Below are 25883 nucleotides of genomic sequence, written 5' to 3' on the forward strand. Positions count from 1 at the left end.
TCAAATTTTAAAACGAGTTATCGAAAATATGTAGAAAAAATGTTTAAACTGAGCACTTTTTCGCCCAGTTCGTTTAATGTCTTATGCTATTAAATTGATAAATCTAAATTAACATTATGACTTTCAAAGCCTCTTTTCTGTTAAAATAATATAATTTAGTTATTTATCTCTATCATCAAAGATAGATCCTAAAATTTATAACATTTTATGTTGTTTTTGTTTTCAGTTATAACAAATTTAGTTAAGTTTTTAAGTATGAGAGAAATGTTAGGTTTTATATTTTCATAGACTGGGTGGGATACTCGCTTTCAGTAGCAAAAGTGTAAATAAGTGTTTTGTACTTCCACTGTAGTGTCACGTAGCACTTATTTGATGCAAATATACATTAAATTAGATTTTAATGTCAATTTCTTGGGTCGGCTTTTCTTTATTTAAACGTTATAATGTGAAAATGTGTGTTTAGTGAATTATGAGCAGCGTTTCTTCTATGTACATAATAAGTTCTTGCAAGTTGCAGAGCTATCACTAATTCGTAAGACTCGACAAAAACTAAGGAAACCGATAGTAAGACCTGATAAGACTGGACTATTGACTCTGTGTAACCTGTAGAAACTCTTGCGATTTGACTATCATTAACGGTGTGACACGTATCTGATCTTCATTTGATTAAAACTAACAAAGAGGCAGCGATTATAGTTTTGAGCGTAATGAATTAGCCTAAAATTTAAAACACTTACCTGTAACATTTTATGTAATAAGAAAAGGTTACCCCTAACGGAACATAACATCAGAAATTGTCATAACTTTTATTGAAAGGAAATTATATCAATTATGTCGCATGAAAATTTCAAACTTCAAGAAGGACACCCGGTGACTTCAAGTTCAACAGAAGATAACCAACTGAATGTTGATATATGGGTACCCTTAGCCATAACTCATATAGAATACCCACCAGGTAAGATTTTTACAACATCGATAACCAGAGAAAATTATTAAAAATCCAATCTGAATTATACAATTATTACTTAGTGTTCAATAGTTTATTATTACATTAGCTTTACTATGATTATGTATCTGACATGCATCAAATTTTGTCTCACAAAATATAAAGACAGAAGTTAAATGATCAGTGATTTAATTTTCTGATGTGTAACTAATGTAAAAAGATTAAACCAGTGTTCATATATCACTGCTGGTATTCATAATGAGGCTGTAACAGCAAAACATGGGCTGAATTAAAAAGGTTGTTATTATTTGAAGTTGAAAGGTTATTCCATCCTCTAACTTTAAATCAGCATAAAAAATATCAGAATATAAGAATCATCAGTAGGTCTTGAGTAAGTTAACAGTATTATATCTCTTAATTTATTACTTGAAGTAAATGTCGTTTGTAGGTGTTTAACTTCCAACGTTTTCTCTGAAATTTTGTAACAGTTAAATTGTTACTCCCAAGGTTTAAAAACATTTACATGAATTGGAGATTTGTTATAAATATGTAGTTTGTCAAATCACCAGCATACATATAAAAATATTCAATCATAGTAAAAGTTTATTTAAAGTACAGGGTGCTTGGAAAGTCACTGTGCAGTTTTGTATTCATATTTTATTCAGTCTATTTAAAGCCACCAACTGATAGTGGTGTTTAGAAACAAAATACGAAGGATCCAGGTCTGTATTGATGCCAATGGGGGTCACTTTCAACATTGTTTATAATTGTCATTCATATTTACCTCCTGTATTCTATATTGAAACATGTCTGTTACTAAATATACAGTGACTTTCTGAACACCCTGTAGCTTGTTTTTAACTACCTTTGCACTTTTAAATTAAAAGTTCTGCAGAAAAAAATATTTAATAATATTTGACAGACTTACATAATAATTCATGTTCGAGTGAGAAAAATTAGATTTCATTGTGATGTGTTTTGTATGTTACCTTTGACAGGAGATATTTTTGGCAAAGGACTAGCCTTAATGAGTCTGCTTCCTTTGATCATCATGTCAGGATTTGTTACACTTATCCTTTTCCGAAGAGACTTGCATACGGTATGAAATGTTAATATTAATTAAAGCAACAAATTATTTGTAGAGAAATGGTAAATATCTTTTCAAACAATTCCAGCTTTTTCCTGTACCCTCAGTCACCAAGACTCCTAAATTTCTACTACAAATGAATGCTAATTTAAAATTATTCATGCATTTCTTAAACAATATTCATTAAAATATTTACTTCTGATGGTTTAAAGATACATGTATGAGTTAATTATCAGTGATTTTTTAAACTTTCTTTCAAGTGTGTAAATATATATTTTGTGTCCACTCAAATATATGGATATATTTAATAACAGAATATAATGTTCTTTCTTCTGGTTGGTTGCTTCCACTAACTTTAGATTCCAATGATAAATTTGATTAATGAGAAAACAAGGAAGGTTAATTTTGATGTTTTGAGTTTTTTGCTTATAAAGTAAAACAAAACACTTGGACTTGTCCTTATGTTCATCCAGGAGAGTGAAGATCCATGATGGTTTATTATCTGTAGCTTTTGTTGTTAAATTTTAGCACCAAAAGGTGATAGTTTCACTCATGAATGATTATTTCCACAGATTTGTTTCTTCCTTGGAACTATTGTTAATGAATTGGTTAACTTGGTGCTAAAACATTTGATCAAAGAAGCGAGACCATGCAGAGGTGGGTTCATTTTAAATGTATAGAAAGGTGACTTTTATTTACTATGCACAAACATGTATGGTACATTATGTTTATGTATGCTTTAAAATTTGAATAAATTCAAAAATATTCACAGATTATACAATTTGAAAACAGTTTTACAGTAGTGATGTATGTAGCTACTGTGACAAAAACAGTAATTTTATTTTTTTGTAAACTCAGTATTCTACCATTATTATATGTTAAAGATTTGGGGTTTGAGAATGCATAGTTAATTGTAAAACAAATGGTAATGTATGATAAACTTTCAAAGTAGGTTTAACTAATAAATGAGTACACACCACTTATTATCGAACTTCAAATCTTAAGCTATATAATTCACAAGTTTATTACTATGCTTGTAAATTTTGTAACTTTTGGATATATTCATTAATGATTTCTCCCCCTGTTGGTGGTTTTATGTTCCTATTTATACATGTACCATATTGTTATGGCTTTTCAGGAAACTGGAATCCATGGTGACAAATCAGTCTTGTACGTAGCAACTAAAACAACACAAAATTTGGTTCATAAGTTAATGTAAATGAATCAGAATGTTCAGAGATCAGCCTTGATCAGGGCTTGAACCTAAGGCCCTCAGGTCATAACAGTACCCTGTTACTATCACTAAAGCTGATAGACTTTTAGGGTGTGCTTGTAGAGATATTAATTACAAGTCAAAAAGAGTTACTTATGCACATCACTTGTTAGGCCTCAATTGGAATAGCATGTGCAGTTTTTAGTTACTCACCTAATAGAAAGTGTATTGATTTACTGCAAATGGTTTTTAGAGGAGGCTTACCAGGGTGATTTCATGGATGTGAAGATTGTTTTAAAGTAATTGGTTAGGATCTCATGAGGTTTAATTTTTATTTTTCCCAATAGTGGGTGTGAAAGGGCAGTTTGAAGGACCACATGGCACCTTGTTGTCCTAAGCTTTATGAATATTCTTTCAGTTGAGCTACTAGTTGAATGCCAAAAAAAGATATTTTAAGTTGTATTTTAAGAGGATGCTACTTATAAGATTAGAGAGTAAGACATTAAACCTTTGGTGAGCAAGATTTTAAAATATTATTTATACTTGGGACATATTTATAGTTCATGAACCATATAAGAAAAAACTTAATTCTTTGTATCTCTTATTGTTTTAAAAATTAACAATTAGTTTCACTTCATATCAGTGAAATGTGGCACATGTTTTCCATACTGCAGTGACTGGGTTATTTATTGTGTGCGCTTTAATTCTCTAATAATTTGAAGATATTCATTGTTGTAGGTACCTAGATGTCTGCCTGTCTGTACAAGTGTAATTTAGTTGATGAATTTTACATTATACCAAAGTCCACTAGAGTAACTTGTGGCATATTAAAAGATGCATCTAAATCAGAAATATTATTTTTGTACACTTTAGAAACGATTTTTCCAGCACTGACTTTTTCTACCTTCACAACTTCATGTCTGTAAAACTGTTCCACATAACAACACAGCATAGTTTAATTTGTTTGTTTTTGGTTATTGAATTTCATACAAAGCTACTAAAGGGCTATCTATGCCAGCCGTCCCTAATTTAACAGTGTAAGACTACAGGGGAGGCAGCTAGTCATCACCACCCACTGCAAACTGTTGGGCTACTCTTTTACCAATGATTAGTGGGATTCACCGTCACTATATAATGCCCCCGCGGCCGAAGGGGCAAGCATATTTGGTGTGACAGGGATTCGAACCCACGATCCTCAAATTACGGGTCGAGTGCCTTAACCATCTGGCCACGTTGAGCCATCAGTTTAATAGTTACTTCATCATTTCAAAATAGTTAACTCCATTTAACATCATTTTTATTTTACAAGTTTTGTTGGAGGAAACTCTCTAACAAAATTTAAATAATAAAGAAAACTATGATTTGGCAGTCCATGTACTTCTTGTATTCCTTCTTTTGAGTACTTTGAATATTTAAATGATTCTAAAAAAAGTGGGTGAAGTAAGGTGCCAGAGTGCTAATACATAATCAAATTTCCTTGGTAGCTGTTGTTATCACCAACTAAACCTGGATCCTTGTTTGTGTGTTTGATTCAGTGACGTCTTGCTGGCTTGAACAAGTGCAGGTTGATACATTGTATTCAAAGCAGTATGTGGTTAACAGGAACAGATTGTTGTGTTGTGTCCAGACAATATTCACTGGACATAACTCTAATTCCAGGTCCCATAATAGTATCTATTTGGCAAAGATAGTGTAAAAACTCTAATGTAACTAAGTTTTATTTTGTCTTCAAAACCACGAAAATAAGTCGTGATTAAGAGGATATTATTAAATTTGGAAAACTGTACAGGGGCACTTAATGGGACTTAAAAGGAGGAACACAATAACCCCCAGCTGTTTGCAGACAGTATCTTCTGCTTGGATGCCAGGTCATGTCAAGTATCCAGGTTAAAGTGTTCATCACTGGTTTCTTTCATATCAAGTTTTATTTTCTACTTACCAGAAGTTTACTTACATAAAGTTCATCACCAGCTTGGAAAAGATAACATACATTTTAAATTAACTGTTCTAGTTTGTGTTGGGTACTTGTTTATTCTACACTTAGGATAACTGAAACACTAATACCAGAATTTGTGAAGAAAAACAGAAGTGAGAACTTTCACAAGTTGAACATAATTAAACTCAAAATCTGACAAAACCTTGGCCCAGATTTTAGGAACAACAGGACTGAACTTTGGACTTCTTACTCAATAACTTCATTTTATCACAGAATTAGAAGGAAAAACTTGATAAATTATCACAAAATCTGCTTAATGAAACAGCTAAGTAATTACAGCTCTCACAACTAATGAGCTTTGTATCTGAGTTTCAAGCATTATCACTGTAGGTCCGTGATTATCTGCATTACACTGTCTTTTTTCTTATTTGCTTCTAAACATTGAGATTACAACTCTGTGAAGAGCACTTATTGAGATTGACTTATTTACATTTCATCAGACTGATTTATGAAGTGCCATATTTACATACAACAGCTAAACTATGTACACGAATGTTTAAATTCACATTTATGTGACCATTTGGATTCATAGAGAATTACTTATTTAAAGACCAAGCCTGGCAGACATATAACTAACCCTAATAGGTGAGTGTGTGATATTAGCTTTATATTGTTTTTTGTTGCATTTTAGTATGTGTTTCAAGTAACCTATGATTCTAACAAGACAAAAGAAAACCAACTTTATGTTGTTAAATGGTTTTAACTATTGTATACGACACCCAAGTGGTTCATAAAAATTGTATTTATTTTGTTTACTTTATGCCTTCACTACTACTTTGTGTGTTTTTATCATGTATATAACATTTATAAGTAGTTTTGTCATTATTTATCATAGTGAATAAAACCTGGTGTATGTGTTGATTTCTTTTCTCCTTCTAGTGGCATGTTATACAACTGGAATATTTTCTTCCAGTTAGAAGAATATCTTAAATTTAGTTTTATAACTGTTACAAGTAAGAATGATGGACATATTTGATTTTTTGCTTTGTTTTCAGGGAGAGAAATCTTGTACTCTGAGTATGGAATGCCATCCAATCACACACAGTTCATGTGGTTCTTTGCTACGTATCTTGTCTTTTTTGTGTTTATTAGGTAAGCAAGGATCCGGAGGAGTGTGTAAACTTAATGTTTATTTTATTTATTAGGCTTAATTATGGTAGTAATAAATTAAATATCTGTGTAACATGTAATTACTTGTGATTCTGATGGTTACACTGAGAGATCCAGATTTATTTACTTGAGTAAACCTATGTTTGAAATAACTTTAGAAGAAAAAAAATGCCTTTCAACAGAAGGCCCATATTTTATAAATGTATTTTAATTTTAATAGTTTAATAAGTTAGGATGCAAGTTGGCGTTGGATTTTTGGGCGAGTGAGGCGGGTTCAAATTCATGCAACATTGCAAAATATTTCCTGTACCTTAAAGTGTGGGTGTTTTATAAAAGTGACATGTTCTCGTAGTAAGGTTGTTGGTCATAGAGAGCTATCTTTCATCTGGCCGTCAGTTCAAAATTAGGGAGGTCCTCAGTGTAAGTTTTCCATAACTACAAACAGAAATACTGTGATTATAGACTCACATAAAAAACATTTTAGTGTGGAATAATTGAAGACGTAAGAGTATTAACAATGACAAGGGTCTTACGTAGGTATGAGATATTGTATTAACAATGACAAGGGCTTTACGTAGGTATGAGATTTTGTATTAACAATGACAAGGGTCTTACATAGGTATGAGATATTGTATTAACAATGACAAGGGTCTTACGTAGGTATGAGATATTGTATTAACAATGACAAGGGTCTTACGTAGGTATGAGATATTGTATCAACAATGACAAGGGTCTTATGTAGGTATGAGATATTGCATTAACAATGACAAGGGTCTTATGTAGGTATGAGATATTGCATTAACAATGACAAGGGTCTTATGTTGGTATGAGATATTGTATTAACAATGACAAGGGTCTTACGTAGGTATGAGATATTGTATTAACAATGTCAAGGGTCTTACGTAGGTATGAGATATTGTATTAACAATGACAAGGGTCTTACGTAGGTAAGAGATATTGTATTAACAATGACAAGGGTCTTACGTGGGTAAGAGATATTGTATTAACAATGTCAAGGGTCTTAATGAGGGTATGAGATATTGTATTAACAATGACAAGGGTCTTACGTAGGTATGAGATATTGTATTAACAATGACAAGGGTCTTATGTAGGTATGAGATATTGCATTAACAATGACAAGGGTCTTATGTAGGTATGAGATATTGCATTAACAATGACAAGGGTCTTATGTAGGTATGAGATATTGCATTAACAATGACAAGGGTCTTATGTTGGTACGAGATATTGTATTAACAATGACAAGGGTCTTACGTAGGTATGAGATATTGTATTAACAATGACAAGGGTCTTACGTAGGTATGAGATATTGTATTAACAATGACAAGGGTCTTACGTTGGTATGAGATATTGTATTAACAATGACAAGGGTCTTACGTAGGTATGAGATATTGTATTAACAATGACAAGGGTCTTACGTGAGGTATGAGATATTGTATTAACAATGACAAGGGTCTTACGTGAGGTAAGAGATATTGTATTAACAATGACAAGGGTCTTACGTGAGGTATGAGATATTGTATTAACAATGACAAGGGTCTTACGTGAGGTATGAGATATTGTATTAACAATGACAAGGGTCTTACGTAGGTATGAGATATTGCATTAACAATGACAAGGGTCTTACGTAGGTAAGAGATATTGCATTAACAATGACAAGGGTCTTACGTTGGTATGAGATATTGTATTAACAATGACAAGGGTCTTACGTAGGTATGAGATATTGTATTAACAATGACAAGGGTCTTACGTAGGTAAGAGATATTGCATTAACAATGACAAGGGTCTTACATGAGGTAAGAGATATTGTATTAACAATGACAAGGGTCTTACGTGAGGTATGAGATATTGTATTAACAATGACAAGGGTCTTAATGTAGGTATGAGATATTGTATTAACAATGACAAGGGTCTTACATGTAGGTATGAGATATTGTATTAACAATGACAAGGGTCTTATGTAGGTATGAGATATTTAATTAACAATGACAAGGGTCTTATGTAGGTATGAAATATTGTATTAACAATGACAAGGGTCTTATGTAGGTATGAGATATTGTATTAACAATGACAAGGGTCTTAATGTAGGTATGAGATATTGTATTAACAATGACAAGGGTCTTACGTAGGTATGAGATATTGTATTAACAATGACAAGGGTCTTATGTAGGTATGAGATATTGTATTAACAATGACAAGGGTCTTATGTAGGTATGAGATATTTAATTAACAATGACAAGGGTCTTATGTAGGTATGAGATATTGCATTAACAATGACAAGGGTCTTACGTAGGTATCAGATATTGTATTAACAATGACAAGGGTCTTACGTAGGTACGAGATATTGTATTGACAATGACAAGGGTCTTACGTAGGTACGAGATATTGTATTGACAATGACAAGGGTCTTACGTGAGGTAAGAGATATTGTATTGACAATGACAAGGGTCTTACGTAGGTAAGAGATATTGTATTGACAATGACAAGGGTCTTACGTGAGGTAAGAGATATTGTATTGACAATGACAAGGGTCTTAATGTAGGTAAGAGATATTGTATTGACAATGACAAGGGTCTTAATGTAGGTAAGAGATATTGTATTAACAATGACAAGGGTCTTACGTAGGTATGAGATATTGTATTAACAATGACAAGGGTCTTACGTAGGTATGAGATATTGCATTAACAATGACAAGGGTCTTATGTAGGTATGAGATATTGCATTAACAATGACAAGGGTCTTACGTTGGTACGAGATATTGTATTAACAATGACAAGGGTCTTACGTAGGTACGAGATATTGCATTAACAATGACAAGGGTCTTAATGTAGGTATGAGATATTGTATTAACAATGACAAGGGTCTTATGTAGGTATGAGATATTGTATTAACAATGACAAGGGTCTTACGTAGGTAAGAGATATTGTATTAACAATGACAAGGGTCTTACGTAGGTAAGAGATATTGCATTAACAATGACAAGGGTCTTACGTAGGTAAGAGATATTGTATTAACAATGACAAGGGTCTTACGTAGGTATGAGATATTGTATTAACAATGACAAGGGTCTTACGTAGGTATGAGATATTGTATTAACAATGACAAGGGTCTTACGTAGGTATGAGATATTGTATTAACAATGACAAGGGTCTTATGTAGGTATGAGATATATAATTAACAATGACAAGGGTCTTATGTAGGTATGAAATATTGCATTAACAATGACAAGGGTCTTATGTAGGTATGAGATATTGTATTAACAATGACAAGGGTCTTATGTAGGTATGAGATATTGTATTAACAATGACAAGGGTCTTACGTAGGTAAGAGATATTGTATTGACAATGACAAGGGTCTTACGTAGGTAAGAGATATTGTATTGACAATGACAAGGGTCTTACGTAGGTAAGAGATATTGTATTGACAATGACAAGGGTCTTACGTAGGTAAGAGATATTGTATTGACAATGACAAGGGTCTTACGTAGGTATGAGATTTTGTATTAACAATGACAAGGGTCTTATGTAGGTATGAGATATTGTATTAACAATGACAAGGGTCTTACGTGAGGTATGAGATATTGTATTAACAATGACAAGGGTCTTAATGTAGAGTACAGATATTGTATTAACAATGACAAGGGTCTTACGTAGGTATGAGATATTGTATTAACAATGACAAGGGTCTTACGTAGGTATGAGATATTGTATTAACAATGACAAGGGTCTTAATGTAGGTATGAGATATTGTATTAACAATGACAAGGGTCTTACGTAGGTATGAGATATTGTATTAACAATGACAAGGGTCTTACGTAGGTATGAGATTTTGTATTAACAATGACAAGGGTCTTACGTAGGTATGAGATTTTGTATTAACAATGACAAGGGTCTTACGTAGGTATGAGATATTGTATTAACAATGACAAGGTTCTTAATGTAGGTAAGAGATATTGTATTAACAATGTCAAGGGTCTTAATGTAGGTAAGAGATATTGTATTAACAATGTCAAGGGTCTTACGTGTAGGTATGAGATATTGTATTAACAATGACAAGGGTCTTAATGTAGGTATGAGATATTGTATTAACAATGACAAGGGTCTTACGTAGGTAAGAGATATTGTATTAACAATGACAAGGGTCTTACGTAGGTATGAGATATTGTATTAACAATGACAAGGGTCTTACGTTGGTATGAGATATTGTATTAACAATGACAAGGGTCTTACGTAGGTATGAGATATTGTATTAACAATGACAAGGGTCTTACGTAGGTAAGAGATATTGTATTAACAATGACAAGGGTCTTAAGTAGGTAAGAGATATTGTATTAACAATTACAAGGGTCTTATGTAGGTATGAGATATTGTATTAACAATGACAAGGGTCTTACGTAGGTATGAGATATTTAATTAACAATGACAAGGGTCTTACGTAGGTATGAAATATTGTATTAACAATGACAAGGGTCTTATGTAGGTATGAGATATTGTATTAACAATGACAAGGGTCTTACGTAGGTATGAGATATTGTATTAACAATGACAAGGGTCTTACGTAGGTATGAGATATTGTATTAACAATGACAAGGGTCTTATGTAGGTACGAGATATTGTATTGACAATGACAAGGGTCTTACGTGTAGGTAAGAGATATTGTATTAACAATGACAAGGGTCTTAATGTAGGTAAGAGATATTGTATTGACAATGACAAGGGTCTTACGTAGGTATGAGATATTGTATTATCAATGACAAGGGTCTTACGTAGGTATGAGATATTGTATTAACAATGACAAGGGTCTTACGTAGGTATGAGATATTTAATTAACAATGACAAGGGTCTTACGTAGGTATGAAATATTGCATTAACAATGACAAGGGTCTTATGTAGGTATGAGATATTGTATTAACAATGACAAGGGTCTTACTGTAGGTATGAGATATTGTATTAACAATGACAAGGGTCTTACGTAGGTACGAGATATTGTATTAACAATGACAAGGGTCTTACGTAGGTAAGAGATATTGTATTGACAATGACAAGGGTCTTACGTAGGTAAGAGATATTGTATTGACAATGACAAGGGTCTTACGTAGGTAAGAGATATTGTATTGACAATGACAAGGGTCTTACGTAGGTAAGAGATATTGTATTAACAATGACAAGGGTCTTACGTAGGTATGAGATTTTGTATTAACAATGACAAGGGTCTTATGTAGGTATGAGATATTGTATTAACAATGACAAGGGTCTTACGTAGGTATGAGATATTGTATTAACAATGACAAGGGTCTTACGTAGGTACGAGATATTGTATTAACAATGACAAGGGTCTTACGTAGGTAAGAGATATTGTATTAACAATGACAAGGGTCTTACGTAGGTATGAGATATTGTCTTAACAATGACAAGGGTCTTACGTAGGTATGAGATATTGTATTAACAATGACAAGGGTCTTAATGTAGGTATGAGATATTGTATTAACAATGACAAGGGTCTTACGTAGGTATGAGATATTGTATTAACAATGACAAGGGTCTTACGTAGGTATGAGATTTTGTATTAACAATGACAAGGGTCTTACGTGAGGTATGAGATTTTGTATTAACAATGACAAGGGTCTTACATGAGGTACGAGATATTGTATTAACAATGACAAGGGTCTTACGTAGGTAAGAGATATTGTATTAACAATGTCAAGGGTCTTACGTAGGTAAGAGATATTGTATTAACAATGTCAAGGGTCTTACGTAGGTATGAGATATTGTATTAACAATGACAAGGGTCTTACGTAGGTATGAGATATTGTATTAACAATGACAAGGGTCTTACGTAGGTAAGAGATATTGTATTAACAATGACAAGGGTCTTACGTAGGTATGAGATATTGTATTAACAATGACAAGGGTCTTACGTAGGTATGAGATATTGTATTAACAATGACAAGGGTCTTACGTAGGTATGAGATATTGCATTAACAATGACAAGGGTCTTAATGAGGTAAGAGATATTGTATTAACAATGACAAGGGTCTTACGTAGGTAAGAGATATTGTATTAACAATTACAAGGGTCTTATGTAGGTATGAGATATTGTATTAACAATGACAAGGGTCTTACGTAGGTATGAGATATTGCATTAACAATGACAAGGGTCTTACGTAGGTAAGAGATATTGTATTAACAATTACAAGGGTCTTATGTAGGTATGAGATATTGTATTAACAATGACAAGGGTCTTACGTAGGTATGAGATATTGTATTAACAATGACAAGGGCATTACGTGTAGGTAAGAGATATTCTCAGTGTACATCTTGTTTAAACTTTGCCGTGTGGAGAGACTCACTAATAACAGAGGGTTTAAGTTGTGGGTAAAACTTCTGTTGGCTGCTAAACTTACTATTTTGTAAGAAGCTGACTGCTTAAAGTGATTTAATAAGAGAGACTCACTGATAACAGAGTGTTTAAGTTGTGGGTAAAACTTCTGTTGGCTGCTAAACTTACTATTTTGTAAGAAGCTGACTGCTTAAAGTGATTTAATAAGATAACTGTTGTAGCTGCTAGCATAATTTATAACTTATTATTTCTTAGTTAGATAGCAGATTAAGGTATAGTAATTTTAGGATATTCTATTATAGTGATTAATTTGTTATATTACTAAAAAACATACATTTCAAGGGTAAGTTAATTTTTATATGTACAGCAAGCTTATAATAACAAAAGCAAGTTATCCATTTTAGGGCAACTGTTTGTATCGTTCATACTGTGAAGTGTGTCAGATAGTGAGGAACTGGGTTTGTTTTTTTTGTTCCATCTCTGATATATTACTTTCCTCTGTAGAATGATCACTGATGTGGTACAAATTAGGAAATAAATGTATGAAGTTAAAACAGACACGTGAAAGTTAATAGTTGAATCAGTGAAGATAATTATTTTGTAGATGTGGCAAGGAATGACCTACACCTAGGATGAGGAGACACTTGTTATTATACTTTTTAATTTCACTTTGTACAGATGAGTTCTGAACAGTTAGTTTTAGGGTTGGGAGAATAAGAGACTAAAAATGTTTTACTAACAAAAACTTTTGATGTTTGTTTAGAAGTTATCTGAGTAAAATATTAAAACTAAGATGGAGGAAGGTATTTTTTATTCTTAACACAAGAATTGTTTTGTGCTTGGATTGGTTCAGGAAGAGCTTTGTAAATGCACGTATAAATGTTTAAAAACAAACAAGAACTTGTATATAACCAACTTGTAATATTTACAAATCACTTGGCAAGTTTAATTGAAATATACACGTAGTAAATTCACTGTTCTAGTATGTATATCTTAAATACTCCAAGGTTCATTCTAGTATATCAAGCTACGTGCATAGAGTTATACTATACAAACAAAGGGGTTTTGTGGTTTTAAATTAACAATAAAAATAAAAATTGAGGACTTAATGAAACATAAATTTTGTTAAATCTGTAAATAAATTGATTGGAATAATTTCATAACTGGTTAATTATCATGAATTCTGACATATATTTGTTATAGCAAAGAAACTTGACCAGAAATAACAATGAGAAATTGTAATGATGGTATTTCAGTTAAATGGATAGTTAGGTTCTTAATTTCAGTTAGTTAATTATTTTAGTGGCAGTATTTGATTTAGTTAATAATTTGATTAATCAATTATTTTACATGAAACTAAACAAGATAACTAAGGTGGTTAATGATAAATATTAGCTTTATTCTTGTAAGTTAATAATGTAGTTCCTTTACAGTCTTTTAATAGATAAATACATGTAGTTATTTTTATGTTTGACCAAATAGTGATTCTTTAAGCTACTTAACGTTAGTGTGTGAATCGTATACTAAACTTTTATTGTTGTTATTTTTAGACTACATCATGCTAGTAACTGTTCTCCATTAGAACATGCTTGGAAGTTTGTGGCAGTGACTGGCGGGTTTGGAGCTGCTATGATTGTGTCTTATAGCAGGTGAAGTATCGTATCGCCAAAAATATACAATAACTTAAATACAATGGCTGTTCTGAATATTCCGTTTTGATCTTTTATAACAAAGTAATTTTAATAGATGTGTTTATTCTTCATTCTTTAGTGTTATTCATGAAGATGAAACCTTTTCCTCAGGATTTTCACGTGGAAATGTTTGTTGGCTGCACTGTGGTTCAACTTAACCCTACTCTCTGAAACTTAACCCTACTCTCTGTTTTAGTGTCTCTTCCACAAGAAAACGTTTTTTTTTTTCTTCAAACAGTCTCAAATAAAATCAACGAGTGAAACAAAATGTTTTACTTTTTTATAAAATCATCTGAGGAGAGATTTAAACTTGTTTTTTAATTGGTAGACAATTTTGTTACAGCTGTTTTCGTTGGTAGTCATTTTACAGCAAGCTGAAATTTTTTACTAATAATTCTAATTTGAGGATTTGCTCATTTCTTATTAGAGGCTACAGTTGGTTAATTTAAAGCTGGACAGTTGGTGGAACTTGTTAATCAACTAATCTTTAACTTTGTTGACTAATTATTCTCACACAAGTCTAATCTTCTAAAGACATTTTCAAACTTCATTAAATATGACAGATGTCTTTATGTACGACAGGTTAGGTGAGGGTTAATTTTAAATACTTAAACTCTTATACTTAAAGGTTGTGTCCTTGCAGTGTAGTGAAAATACAGTTAATATTGTTCTGTTGGTTCCTCCTAGAAATTTTCACAACAAGGGTACAGTAAAACTAAAGCTGTTTATTTTCTGAAAGATGATTGTCCCTCAGTTGTGTGAGATAAAAACTGGTGAAGGTTCTTGTCTCAGTATGTTATAGATGATACATGATTCAGTGAGAAATGAATTCATGCTGATTTGAGAGAAACAACTGTCCTGTCGATTTTTCCAGTTAAAACACGATTCTTGTTCTCGTATGTTAATGTCACGTATTGCGAGACTGTTTTGCAAGACCTTATGATATTACATGGAGGTGGCATTTTGCAAGACCTTATGATATTACATTGAGGTATGACATTTTGTAACACTTTATGGTATTACATTGAGGTATGACATTTTGTAACACTTTATGGTATTACATTGAGGTATGACATTTTGCAAGACCTTATGATATTACATGGAGGTATGGCATTTTGCAAGACCTTATGATATTACATTGAGGTATGACATTTTGCAAGACCTTATGATATTACATGGAGGTATGACATTTTGCAAGACCTTATGATATTACATTGAGGTATGACATTTTGCAAGACCTTATGATATTACATGGAGGTATGGCATTTTGCAAGACCTTATGATATTACATTGAGGTATGACATTTTGCAAGACCATATGATGTTACATGGAGGTATGACATTTTGCAAGACCTTATGGTATTACATTGAGGTATGACATTATACAAGACCTTATGATATTACATGGAGGTATGGCATTTTGCAAGACCTTATGATATTACATGGAGGTATGACATTTTGCAAGACCATATGATATTACATGGAGGTATGACATTTTGCAAGACCTTATGGTATTACATTGAGGTATGACATTATACAAGACCTTATGATATTACATGGAGGTATTGCATTTTGCAAGACCTTGTGATATTACACTGAGGTATGACATTTTGCAAGACCTTATGATATTACATTGTGGTATAGCATTTTGCAAGACCTAATTGCATTGCCATTTGCTTATTTTTATTAACAATTGTTTAATAAAATGGGCAGGCAATTCAAAGTTCATGTGGATTTGACACTTTTCCTTTCTTACAAAACTTGGAGTCCCCCAGGGTTGTCTTGAGTGTCAGAGTTTTCAGTATAAAGATAAATGCCGTCACTGTAGTCCTGTATTCGAGGCTCGGCTCTGCCCCAGTTGGCAGGCTACTTGAAGTGAGTAATGTGATAACAAGATTTTCCAGATACAACCCTCTATTGGATTTTGGCTGTCTTGTGTCTGTAAGGAGAAATTTGTTCTAACCAGGCTACCTATTGGTCAGTTTTTTAATTTGTTTTCTTTTATCTGGGACTGATACACCAATGTGGTCTGTGTGACACTCAAGTTGCAGTAGCCCACCTTTTACTGTTGTGCTATCATTACGACTCTGAATGATGGCACCATTTTAGATATGTTTTGTCTACAGGTTTACTCCTGATGCTGGACAGTGTCTTTGGCAGTGGTGACACTGTCCACTTAACAAGTTTTTAATTTTTTTAGGGCCATTGGCCTTTTTAATGCTATTTAAGTTTTTAAATAGAAAATTGGATCGTTTTGTTTTAATATGATTCCTGTTTTACAAATTTTAATAATTACACATCAATTTAAATTTTTTACTAGTTGTTGGGCACAGATAACCTAGTTGCTTTGTGCCATAAAATGCCAAACAACCAAACAGTTCGTTGTTGGGTATTGTTCAGAAACTTTTATCTGTTGAAGTATCCTTTAGTGTCAAACTAGTTCATTGTTGAGTATTGTTCAGAAACTTTTATCTGTTGAAGTACCCTTTAGTGTCAAACTAGTTCATTGTTGAGTATTGTTTAGAAACTTTATCTGTTGAAGTACCCTTTAGTGTCAAACTAGTTCATTGTTGAGTATTGTTTAGAAACTTTATCTGTTGAAGTACCCTTTAGTGTCAAACTAGTTCATTGTTGAGTATTGTTCAGAAACTTTTATTTGTTGAAGTACCCTTTAGTGTCAAACTAGTTCATTGTTGAGTATTGTTCAGAAACTTTATCTGTTGAAGTACCCTTTAGTGTCAAACTAGTTCATTGTTGAGTATTGTTTAGAAACTTTATCTGTTGAAGTACCCTTTAGTGTCAAACTAGTTCATTGTTGAGTATTGTTTAGAAACTTTATCTGTTGAAGTACCCTTTAGTGTCAAACCAGTTCATTGTTGAGTATTGTTCAGAAACTTTTATCTGTTGAAGTACCCTTTAGTGTCAAACTAGTTCATTGTTGAGTATTGTTTAGAAACTTTTATCTGTTGAAGTACCCTTTAGTGTCAAACCAGTTCATTGTTGAGTATTGTTCAGAAACTTTTATCTGTTGAAGTACCCTTTAGTGTCAAACCAATTCATTGTTGAGTATTGTTCAGAAACTTTTATCTGTTGAAGTACCCTTTAGTGTCAAACTAGTTCATTGTTGAGTATTGTTCAGAAACTTTTATCTGTTGAAGTACCCTTTAGTGTCAAACTAGTTCATTGTTGAGTATTATTCAGAAACTTTATCTGTTGAAGTACCCTTTAGTGTCAAACTAGTTCATTGTTGAGTATTGTTTAGAAACTTTATCTGTTGAAGTACCCTTTGGTGTCAAACTAGTTCATTGTTGAGTATTGTTTAGAAACTTTATCTGTTGAAGTACCCTTTAGTGTCAAACCAGTTCATTGTTGAGTATTGTTCAGAAACTTTTATCTGTTGAAGTACCCTTTAGTGTCAAACTAGTTCATTGTTGAGTATTGTTTAGAAACTTTTATCTGTTGAAGTACCCTTTAGTGTCAAACTAGTTCATTGTTGAGTATTGTTCAGAAACTTTTATCTGTTGAAGTACCCTTTAGTGTCAAACTAGTTCATTGTTGAGTATTGTTTAGAAACTTTTATCTGTTGAAGTACCCTTTAGTGTCAAACCAGTTCATTTTTGAGTATTGTTCAGAAACTTTTATCTGTTGAAGTACCCTTTAGTGTCAAACCAATTCATTGTTGAGTATTGTTCAGAAACTTTTATCTGTTGAAGTATCCTTTAGTGTCAAACCAGTTCATTGTTGAGTATTGTTCAGAAACTTATCTGTTGAAGTATCCTTTAGTGTCAAACCAGTTCATTGTTGAGTATTGTTTAGAAACTTTTATCTGTTGAAGTACCCTTTAGTGTCAAACTAGTTCATTGTTGAGTATTGTTCAGAAACTTTTATTTGTTGAAGTACCCTTTAGTGTCAAACTAGTTCATTGTTGAGTATTGTTCAGAAACTTTATCTGTTGAAGTACCCTTTAGTGTCAAACTAGTTCATTGTTGAGTATTGTTTAGAAACTTTATCTGTTGAAGTACCCTTTAGTGTCAAACTAGTTCATTGTTGAGTATTGTTTAGAAACTTTATCTGTTGAAGTACCCTTTAGTGTCAAACCAGTTCATTGTTGAGTATTGTTCAGAAACTTTTATCTGTTGAAGTACCCTTTAGTGTCAAACTAGTTCATTGTTGAGTATTGTTTAGAAACTTTTATCTGTTGAAGTACCCTTTAGTGTCAAACTAGTTCATTGTTGAGTATTGTTTAGAAACTTTATCTGTTGAAGTACCCTTTAGTGTCAAACCAGTTCATTGTTGAGTATTGTTCAGAAACTTTTATCTGTTGAAGTACCCTTTAGTGTCAAACCAATTCATTGTTGAGTATTGTTCAGAAACTTTTATCTGTTGAAGTATCCTTTAGTGTCAAACCAGTTCATTGTTGAGTATTGTTCAGAAACTTTTATCTGTTGAAGTATCCTTTAGTGTCAAACCAGTTCATTGTTGAGTATTGTTCAGAAACTTTTATCTGTTGAAGTACCCTTTAGTGTCAAACTAGTTCATTGTTGAGTATTCTTCAGAAACTTTTATCTGTTGAAGTACCCTTTAGTGTCAAACTAGTTCATTGTTGAGTATTGTTCAGAAACTTTTATTTGTTGAAGTACCCTTTAGTGTCAAACTAGTTCATTGTTGAGTATTGTTTAGAAACTTTTATCTGTTGAAGTACCCTTTAGTGTCAAACTAGTTCATTGTTGAGTATTGTTCAGAAACTTTTATCTGTTGAAGTACCCTTTAGTGTCAAACTAGTTCATTGTTGAGTATTGTTCAGAAACTTTTATCTGTTGAAGTACCCTTTAGTGTCAAACTAGTTCATTGTTGAGTATTGTTTAGAAACTTTTATCTGTTGAAGTACCCTTTAGTGTCAAACTAGTTCATTGTTGAGTATTGTTCAGAAACTTTTATTTGTTGAAGTACCCTTTAGTGTCAAACTAGTTCATTGTTGAGTATTGTTCAGAAACTTTATCTGTTGAAGTACCCTTTAGTGTCAAACTAGTTCATTGTTGAGTATTGTTTAGAAACTTTTATCTGTTGAAGTACCCTTTAGTGTCAAACTAGTTCATTGTTGAGTATTGTTTAGAAACTTTTATCTGTTGAAATACCCTTTAGTGTCAAACTAGTTCATTGTTGAGTATTGTTTAGAAACTTTTATCTGTTGAAGTACCCTTTAGTGTCAAACCAGTTCATTGTTGAGTATTGTTCAGAAACTTTTATCTGTTGAAGTATCCTTTAGTGTCAAACCAGTTCATTGTTGAGTATTGTTCAGAAACTTTTATCTGTTGAAGTACCCTTTAGTGTCAAACTAGTTCATTGTTGAGTATTGTTTAGAAACTTTTATCTGTTGAAGTACCCTTTAGTGTCAAACTAGTTCATTGTTGAGTATTGTTCAGAAACTTTTATCTGTTGAAGTACCCTTTAGTGTCAAACTAGTTCATTGTTGAGTATTGTTCAGAAACTTTTATCTGTTGAAGTACCCTTTAGTGTCAAACTAGTTCATTGTTGAGTATTGTTCAGAAACTTTATCTGTTGAAGTACCCTTTAGTGTCAAACTAGTTCATTGTTGAGTATTGTTCAGAAACTTTATCTGTTGAAGTACCCTTTAGTGTCAAACTAGTTCATTGTTGAGTATTGTTTAGAAACTTTTATCTGTTGAAGTACCCTTTAGTGTCAAACCAGTTCATTGTTGAGTATTGTTCAGAAACTTTTATCTGTTGAAGTATCCTTTAGTGTCAAACCAGTTCATTGTTGAGTATTGTTCAGAAACTTTTATCTGTTGAAGTATCCTTTAGTGTCAAACCAGTTCATTGTTGAGTATTGTTCAGAAACTTTTATCTGTTGAAGTATCCTTTAGTGTCAAACCAGTTCATTGTTGAGTATTGTTCAGAAACTTTTATCTGTTGAAGTACCCTTTAGTGTCAAACCAGTTCATTGTTGAGTATTGTTCAGAAACTTTTATCTGTTGAAGTACCCTTTAGTGTCAAACTAGTTCATTGTTGAGTATTGTTCAGAAACTTTTATCTGTTGAAGTACCCTTTAGTGTCAAACTAGTTCATTGTTGAGTATTGTTCAGAAACTTTTATCTGTTGAAGTACCCTTTAGTGTCAAACTAGTTCATTGTTGAGTATTGTTCAGAAACTTTTATCTGTTGAAGTACCCTTTAGTGTCAAACTAGTTCATTGTTGAGTATTGTTCAGAAACTTTTATCTGTTGAAGTACCCTTTAGTGTCAAACTAGTTCATTGTTGAGTATTGTTCAGAAACTTTTATCTGTTGAAGTACCCTTTAGTGTCAAACTAGTTCATTGTTGAGTATTGTTCAGAAACTTTTATCTGTTGAAGTAGGATTTAGTGTCAAACCAGTTCATTGTTGAGTATTGTTCAGAAACTTTTATCTGTTGAAGTACCCTTTAGTGTCAAACCAGTTCATTGTTGAGTATTGTTCAGAACCTTTTATCTGTTGAAGTACCCTTTAGTGTCAAACTAGTTCATTGTTGAGTATTGTTCAGAAACTTTTATCTGTTGAAGTACCCTTTAGTGTCAAACTAGTTCATTGTTGAGTATTGTTCAGAAACTTTTATCTGTTGAAGTACCCTTTAGTGTCAAACTAGTTCATTGTTGAGTATTGTTCAGAAACTTTTATCTGTTGAAGTACCCTTTAGTGTCAAACTAGTTCATTGTTGAGTATTGTTTAGAAACTTTTATCTGTTGAAGTACCCTTTAGTGTCAAACCAGTTCATTGTTGAGTATTGTTCAGAAACTTTTATCTGTTGAAGTATCCTTTAGTGTCAAACCAGTTCATTGTTGAGTATTGTTCAGAAACTTTTATCTGTTGAAGTATCCTTTAGTGTCAAACTAGTTCATTGTTGAGTATTGTTCAGAAACTTTTATTTGTTGAAGTACCCTTTAGTGTCAAACTAGTTCATTGTTGAGTATTGTTCAGAAACTTTATCTGTTGAAGTACCCTTTAGTGTCAAACCAGTTCATTGTTGAGTATTGTTCAGAAACTTTTATCTGTTGAAGTATCCTTTAGTGTCAAACCAGTTCATTGTTGAGTATTGTTCAGAAACTTTTATCTGTTGAAGTACCCTTTAGTGTCAAACTAGTTCATTGTTGAGTATTGTTCAGAAACTTTTATCTGTTGAAGTACCCTTTAGTGTCAAACTAGTTCATTGTTGAGTATTGTTCAGAAACTTTTATCTGTTGAAGTACCCTTTAGTGTCAAACTAGTTCATTGTTGAGTATTGTTCAGAAACTTTTATCTGTTGAAGTACCCTTTAGTGTCAAACTAGTTCATTGTTGAGTATTGTTCAGAAACTTTTATCTGTTGAAGTACCCTTTAGTGTCAAACTAGTTCATTGTTGAGTATTGTTCAGAAACTTTTATCTGTTGAAGTACCCTTTAGTGTCAAACTAGTTCATTGTTGAGTATTGTTCAGAAACTTTTATCTGTTGAAGTAGGATTTAGTGTCAAACCAGTTCATTGTTGAGTATTGTTCAGAAACTTTTATCTGTTGAAGTACCCTTTAGTGTCAAACCAGTTCATTGTTGAGTATTGTTCAGAACCTTTTATCTGTTGAAGTACCCTTTAGTGTCAAACTAGTTCATTGTTGAGTATTGTTCAGAAACTTTTATCTGTTGAAGTACCCTTTAGTGTCAAACTAGTTCATTGTTGAGTATTGTTCAGAAACTTTTATCTGTTGAAGTACCCTTTAGTGTCAAACTAGTTCATTGTTGAGTATTGTTCAGAAACTTTTATCGGTTGAAGTACCCTTTAGTGTCAAACTAGTTCATTGTTGAGTATTGTTTAGAAACTTTTATCTGTTGAAGTACCCTTTAGTGTCAAACCAGTTCATTGTTGAGTATTGTTCAGAAACTTTTATCTGTTGAAGTATCCTTTAGTGTCAAACCAGTTCATTGTTGAGTATTGTTCAGAAACTTTTATCTGTTGAAGTATCCTTTAGTGTCAAACTAGTTCATTGTTGAGTATTGTTCAGAAACTTTTATTTGTTGAAGTACCCTTTAGTGTCAAACTAGTTCATTGTTGAGTATTGTTCAGAAACTTTATCTGTTGAAGTACCCTTTAGTGTCAAACTAGTTCATTGTTGAGTATTGTTTAGAAACTTTTATCTGTTGAAGTACCCTTTAGTGTCAAACTAGTTCATTGTTGAGTATTGTTTAGAAACTTTTATCTGTTGAAGTACCCTTTAGTGTCAAACTAGTTCATTGTTGAGTATTGTTCAGAAACTTTTATCTGTTGAAGTACCCTTTAGTGTCAAACTAGTTCATTGTTGAGTATTGTTCAGAAACTTTTATCTGTTGAAGTACCCTTTAGTGTCAAACTAGTTCATTGTTGAGTATTGTTCAGAAACTTTTATCTGTTGAAGTACCCTTTAGTGTCAAACTAGTTCATTGTTGAGTATTGTTCAGAAACTTTATCTGTTGAAGTACCCTTTAGTGTCAAACTAGTTCATTGTTGAGTATTGTTTAGAAACTTTTATCTGTTGAAGTACCCTTTAGTGTCAAACCAGTTCATTGTTGAGTATTGTTCAGAAACTTTTATCTGTTGAAGTATCCTTTAGTGTCAAACCAGTTCATTGTTGAGTATTGTTCAGAAACTTTTATCTGTTGAAGTATCCTTTAGTGTCAAACCAGTTCATTGTTGAGTATTGTTCAGAAACTTTTATCTGTTGAAGTATCCTTTAGTGTCAAACCAGTTCATTGTTGAGTATTGTTCAGAAACTTTTATCTGTTGAAGTACCCTTTAGTGTCAAACCAGTTCATTGTTGAGTATTGTTCAGAAACTTTTATCTGTTGAAGTACCCTTTAGTGTCAAACTAGTTCATTGTTGAGTATTGTTCAGAAACTTTTATCTGTTGAAGTACCCTTTAGTGTCAAACTAGTTCATTGTTGAGTATTGTTCAGAAACTTTTATCTGTTGAAGTACCCTTTAGTGTCAAACTAGTTCATTGTTGAGTATTGTTCAGAAACTTTATCTGTTGAAGTACCCTTTAGTGTCAAACTAGTTCATTGTTGAGTATTGTTCAGAAACTTTTATCTGTTGAAGTACCCTTTAGTGTCAAACCAGTTCATTGTTGAGTATTGTTCAGAAACTTTTATCTGTTGAAGTACCCTTTAGTGTCAAACCAGTTCATTGTTGAGTATTGTTCAGAAACTTTTATCTGTTGAAGCATCCTTTAGTGTCAAACCAGTTCATTGTTGAATTGATGGTTTTTATTTACATGACAAAGGCAACCTGGACAGTTTTAAATATAGAGACATAAAATTAATTCAGGTATTTACACCACAAATTCTCTGTTTTATATGATTCATAATTGTTTAAGAATAGAAGTAATTCTCTCCATCTACCAACAGAGGGAGTTTATTAAAAAAAAAACATTTTTAAAAGTGATTATCTTGAAAAAGTAATTTGTCTAAGAGGAATTGTGTTTCATCAGATTCTGTTGTCAACACTGATATAAAGCCATTTTTAACAGTTTTTGGTGAATAGAGTAGCCTCTACCAGAAATCACAGAAAGGTTGGGGACTTGGAATATACCTCTGTTAAATATATTTTCACACTATTTTTTTTCTTTCTAAATGTATTTGAGGTCAGTTGTCTATTGTTTACTACACTATACTATATTTAATGGTTACTGTAGCCACATATGACTTATCTTGTTTTTAGTCTGACTCATTGGGTTCTGTCTAATTATTTAGAATATATCTCCAGTATCACACATGGCTACAAGTTCTCTGTGGGTCTGTTGTTGGGGTTATTGTAGCTACAGCTTGGTTTGGAGTCACACAGTTTCTACTGACCCCCCTGTTTCCAGTTATTATGTCATGGTAAGTTTTGCTAACACCATTATGACTTCTCCCTTTTAATTAACTAAAATTACACTCGTAAACAGACATTTATTTCTGTTTGTTAACAAAGAGAATTGAGACTGTAACAGTTATTGCTTGTACCAACCTGAACTTAAGAATCTAATTTGATCTTTTCCATGACGTTAGATTTGAGGCTGTTAGTTTTGTCTTTATAGGAAGTCATTTGGTACAGTTATTAAGATTATATTGAAACAAAATTACAAACCATTCCTTTGTAAGGTGCACATTTGTGCACATACACATGATGAGTGAATTCAGTAAATATAACAAGCTGAAAGTAGTCTATCTTTTTCTGAAAACCCTGTATCTTCATACAAGGTATTTTTCTGTTTGATAATTGCATATAATTTATCAAGTTTTTATTAGCTATAATTTTAATATTGTATATGCAATTTCTTATAAATCCATGAAACTATACATACGTGATATAAATAAAATAAATGCATTGTTTTTAGTCTTTCGTATTCGATAAAGTTTCGATATTTTCAGAGAAGACAACCTTTATTGTTAACTAGATATCTGACGTGTCGACCAGTATTAGTGTTAGCTAGCTATTCAACTTGAATATCAGATGTTGATAATTACATGTCTGTCTAACGTAAGAACGTAGATATTGTGTGAACTCGGTTGTTTTATCATTACTGTCAATAACTTTAATCAGCTGTTAACAGTACTTACAGTGGTCATGTTTTGTTCCCTTCTGAACATTATTTGCATAGAAACTTGTGGAAGTAAGGCTACTGTTAAGTTGTTTGTAAATATATTGAAGTCTCTACATAAATAACTGTTTCATAAAATATCTTAGTTAACCAAGAAGTGAAAGATTTTTAGAACAGTTTCTACACTGTTTTATTGTTGTCAGGCCACTTAGCGAGTTCCTGATGATAAGAGACACCACCTTAATCCCGAACATCATGTGGTTTGAGTACACGCAACATCGAACCGAGGCTAGGTGAGACAATTGTTTTTTAAGACTTGTATACAACACACACACTTCTTGACTTTTGATATTAACTGGTTAAAATAATAAGTAGTTGACGTGTAAGGCGATTGTGTTTCTCAAGCAATGTTGAAGAAAGATCAGTTGATTTATGTTGATCATACAACTTGGTTTATCCTGTTTTTAAACAGAAATGACTAATTTTAGATATAAAAACTTTTGCTGGTAAACCCATAAGTTATCTCTTTGTCTTTATACCAATCACTACAGTGGCGTTGACGTAAGGAACTGTCTGAAATCAGTTTTTTAATTAGGGAAAAAAATAATTGTTTACTGTACCTTTTCTGTTTCTAGAGCAAGACAGCGAAAACTTGTTTGAATGAAGTTCCAGTAAGAAACAACTCGTCTGCTCAATCGTGATTCTAATTGCTGTATTTACCGTGTCACAACGTAGGGCTTGTATTTTTATACACTCTGTATCATTAAAGCCTGGAGTACCAAATTTCAAGTGGGAAAATCGACACTGCTTAAATGTACAGTTTTCAATGAACAACAAAACATTAAGTGGATTAAAGTTGTTTTTTTTTGTTGTAATTTCTGTTTCTGTTGGTTAGAATTTTAAGGGG

The 25883-nt window shown here is 32.3% G+C and overlaps 1 protein-coding gene across 2 annotated transcripts; it reads left to right on the forward strand.

Annotated features, from left to right (window-relative positions):
• The first annotated feature begins 325 nt into the window (after positions 1–325).
• On the forward strand, positions 326–25851 carry LOC143247733 (dolichyldiphosphatase 1-like). 2 transcript variants are annotated; one of them, XM_076496154.1, is made up of 8 exons: positions 328–955; positions 1945–2045; positions 2606–2690; positions 6238–6334; positions 14260–14358; positions 24147–24275; positions 25180–25269; positions 25612–25851. In XM_076496154.1, exons 1-8 carry the CDS (start codon positions 832–834, stop codon positions 25634–25636), a joined length of 750 nt encoding a protein of 249 aa, XP_076352269.1. In that variant the 5' UTR covers positions 328–831; the 3' UTR covers positions 25637–25851. The 2 variants fall into 2 exon arrangements, with proteins under 2 accessions (XP_076352270.1, XP_076352269.1); XM_076496155.1 differs by lacking the exon at positions 24147–24275 and having other exon boundaries at positions 326–955.
• Positions 25852–25883: the final 32 nt, after the last annotated feature.

This window comes from Tachypleus tridentatus, chromosome 3 (assembly GCF_004210375.1).
Source record: "Tachypleus tridentatus isolate NWPU-2018 chromosome 3, ASM421037v1, whole genome shotgun sequence".
Classification (NCBI taxonomy): domain Eukaryota; kingdom Metazoa; phylum Arthropoda; class Merostomata; order Xiphosura; family Limulidae; genus Tachypleus; species Tachypleus tridentatus.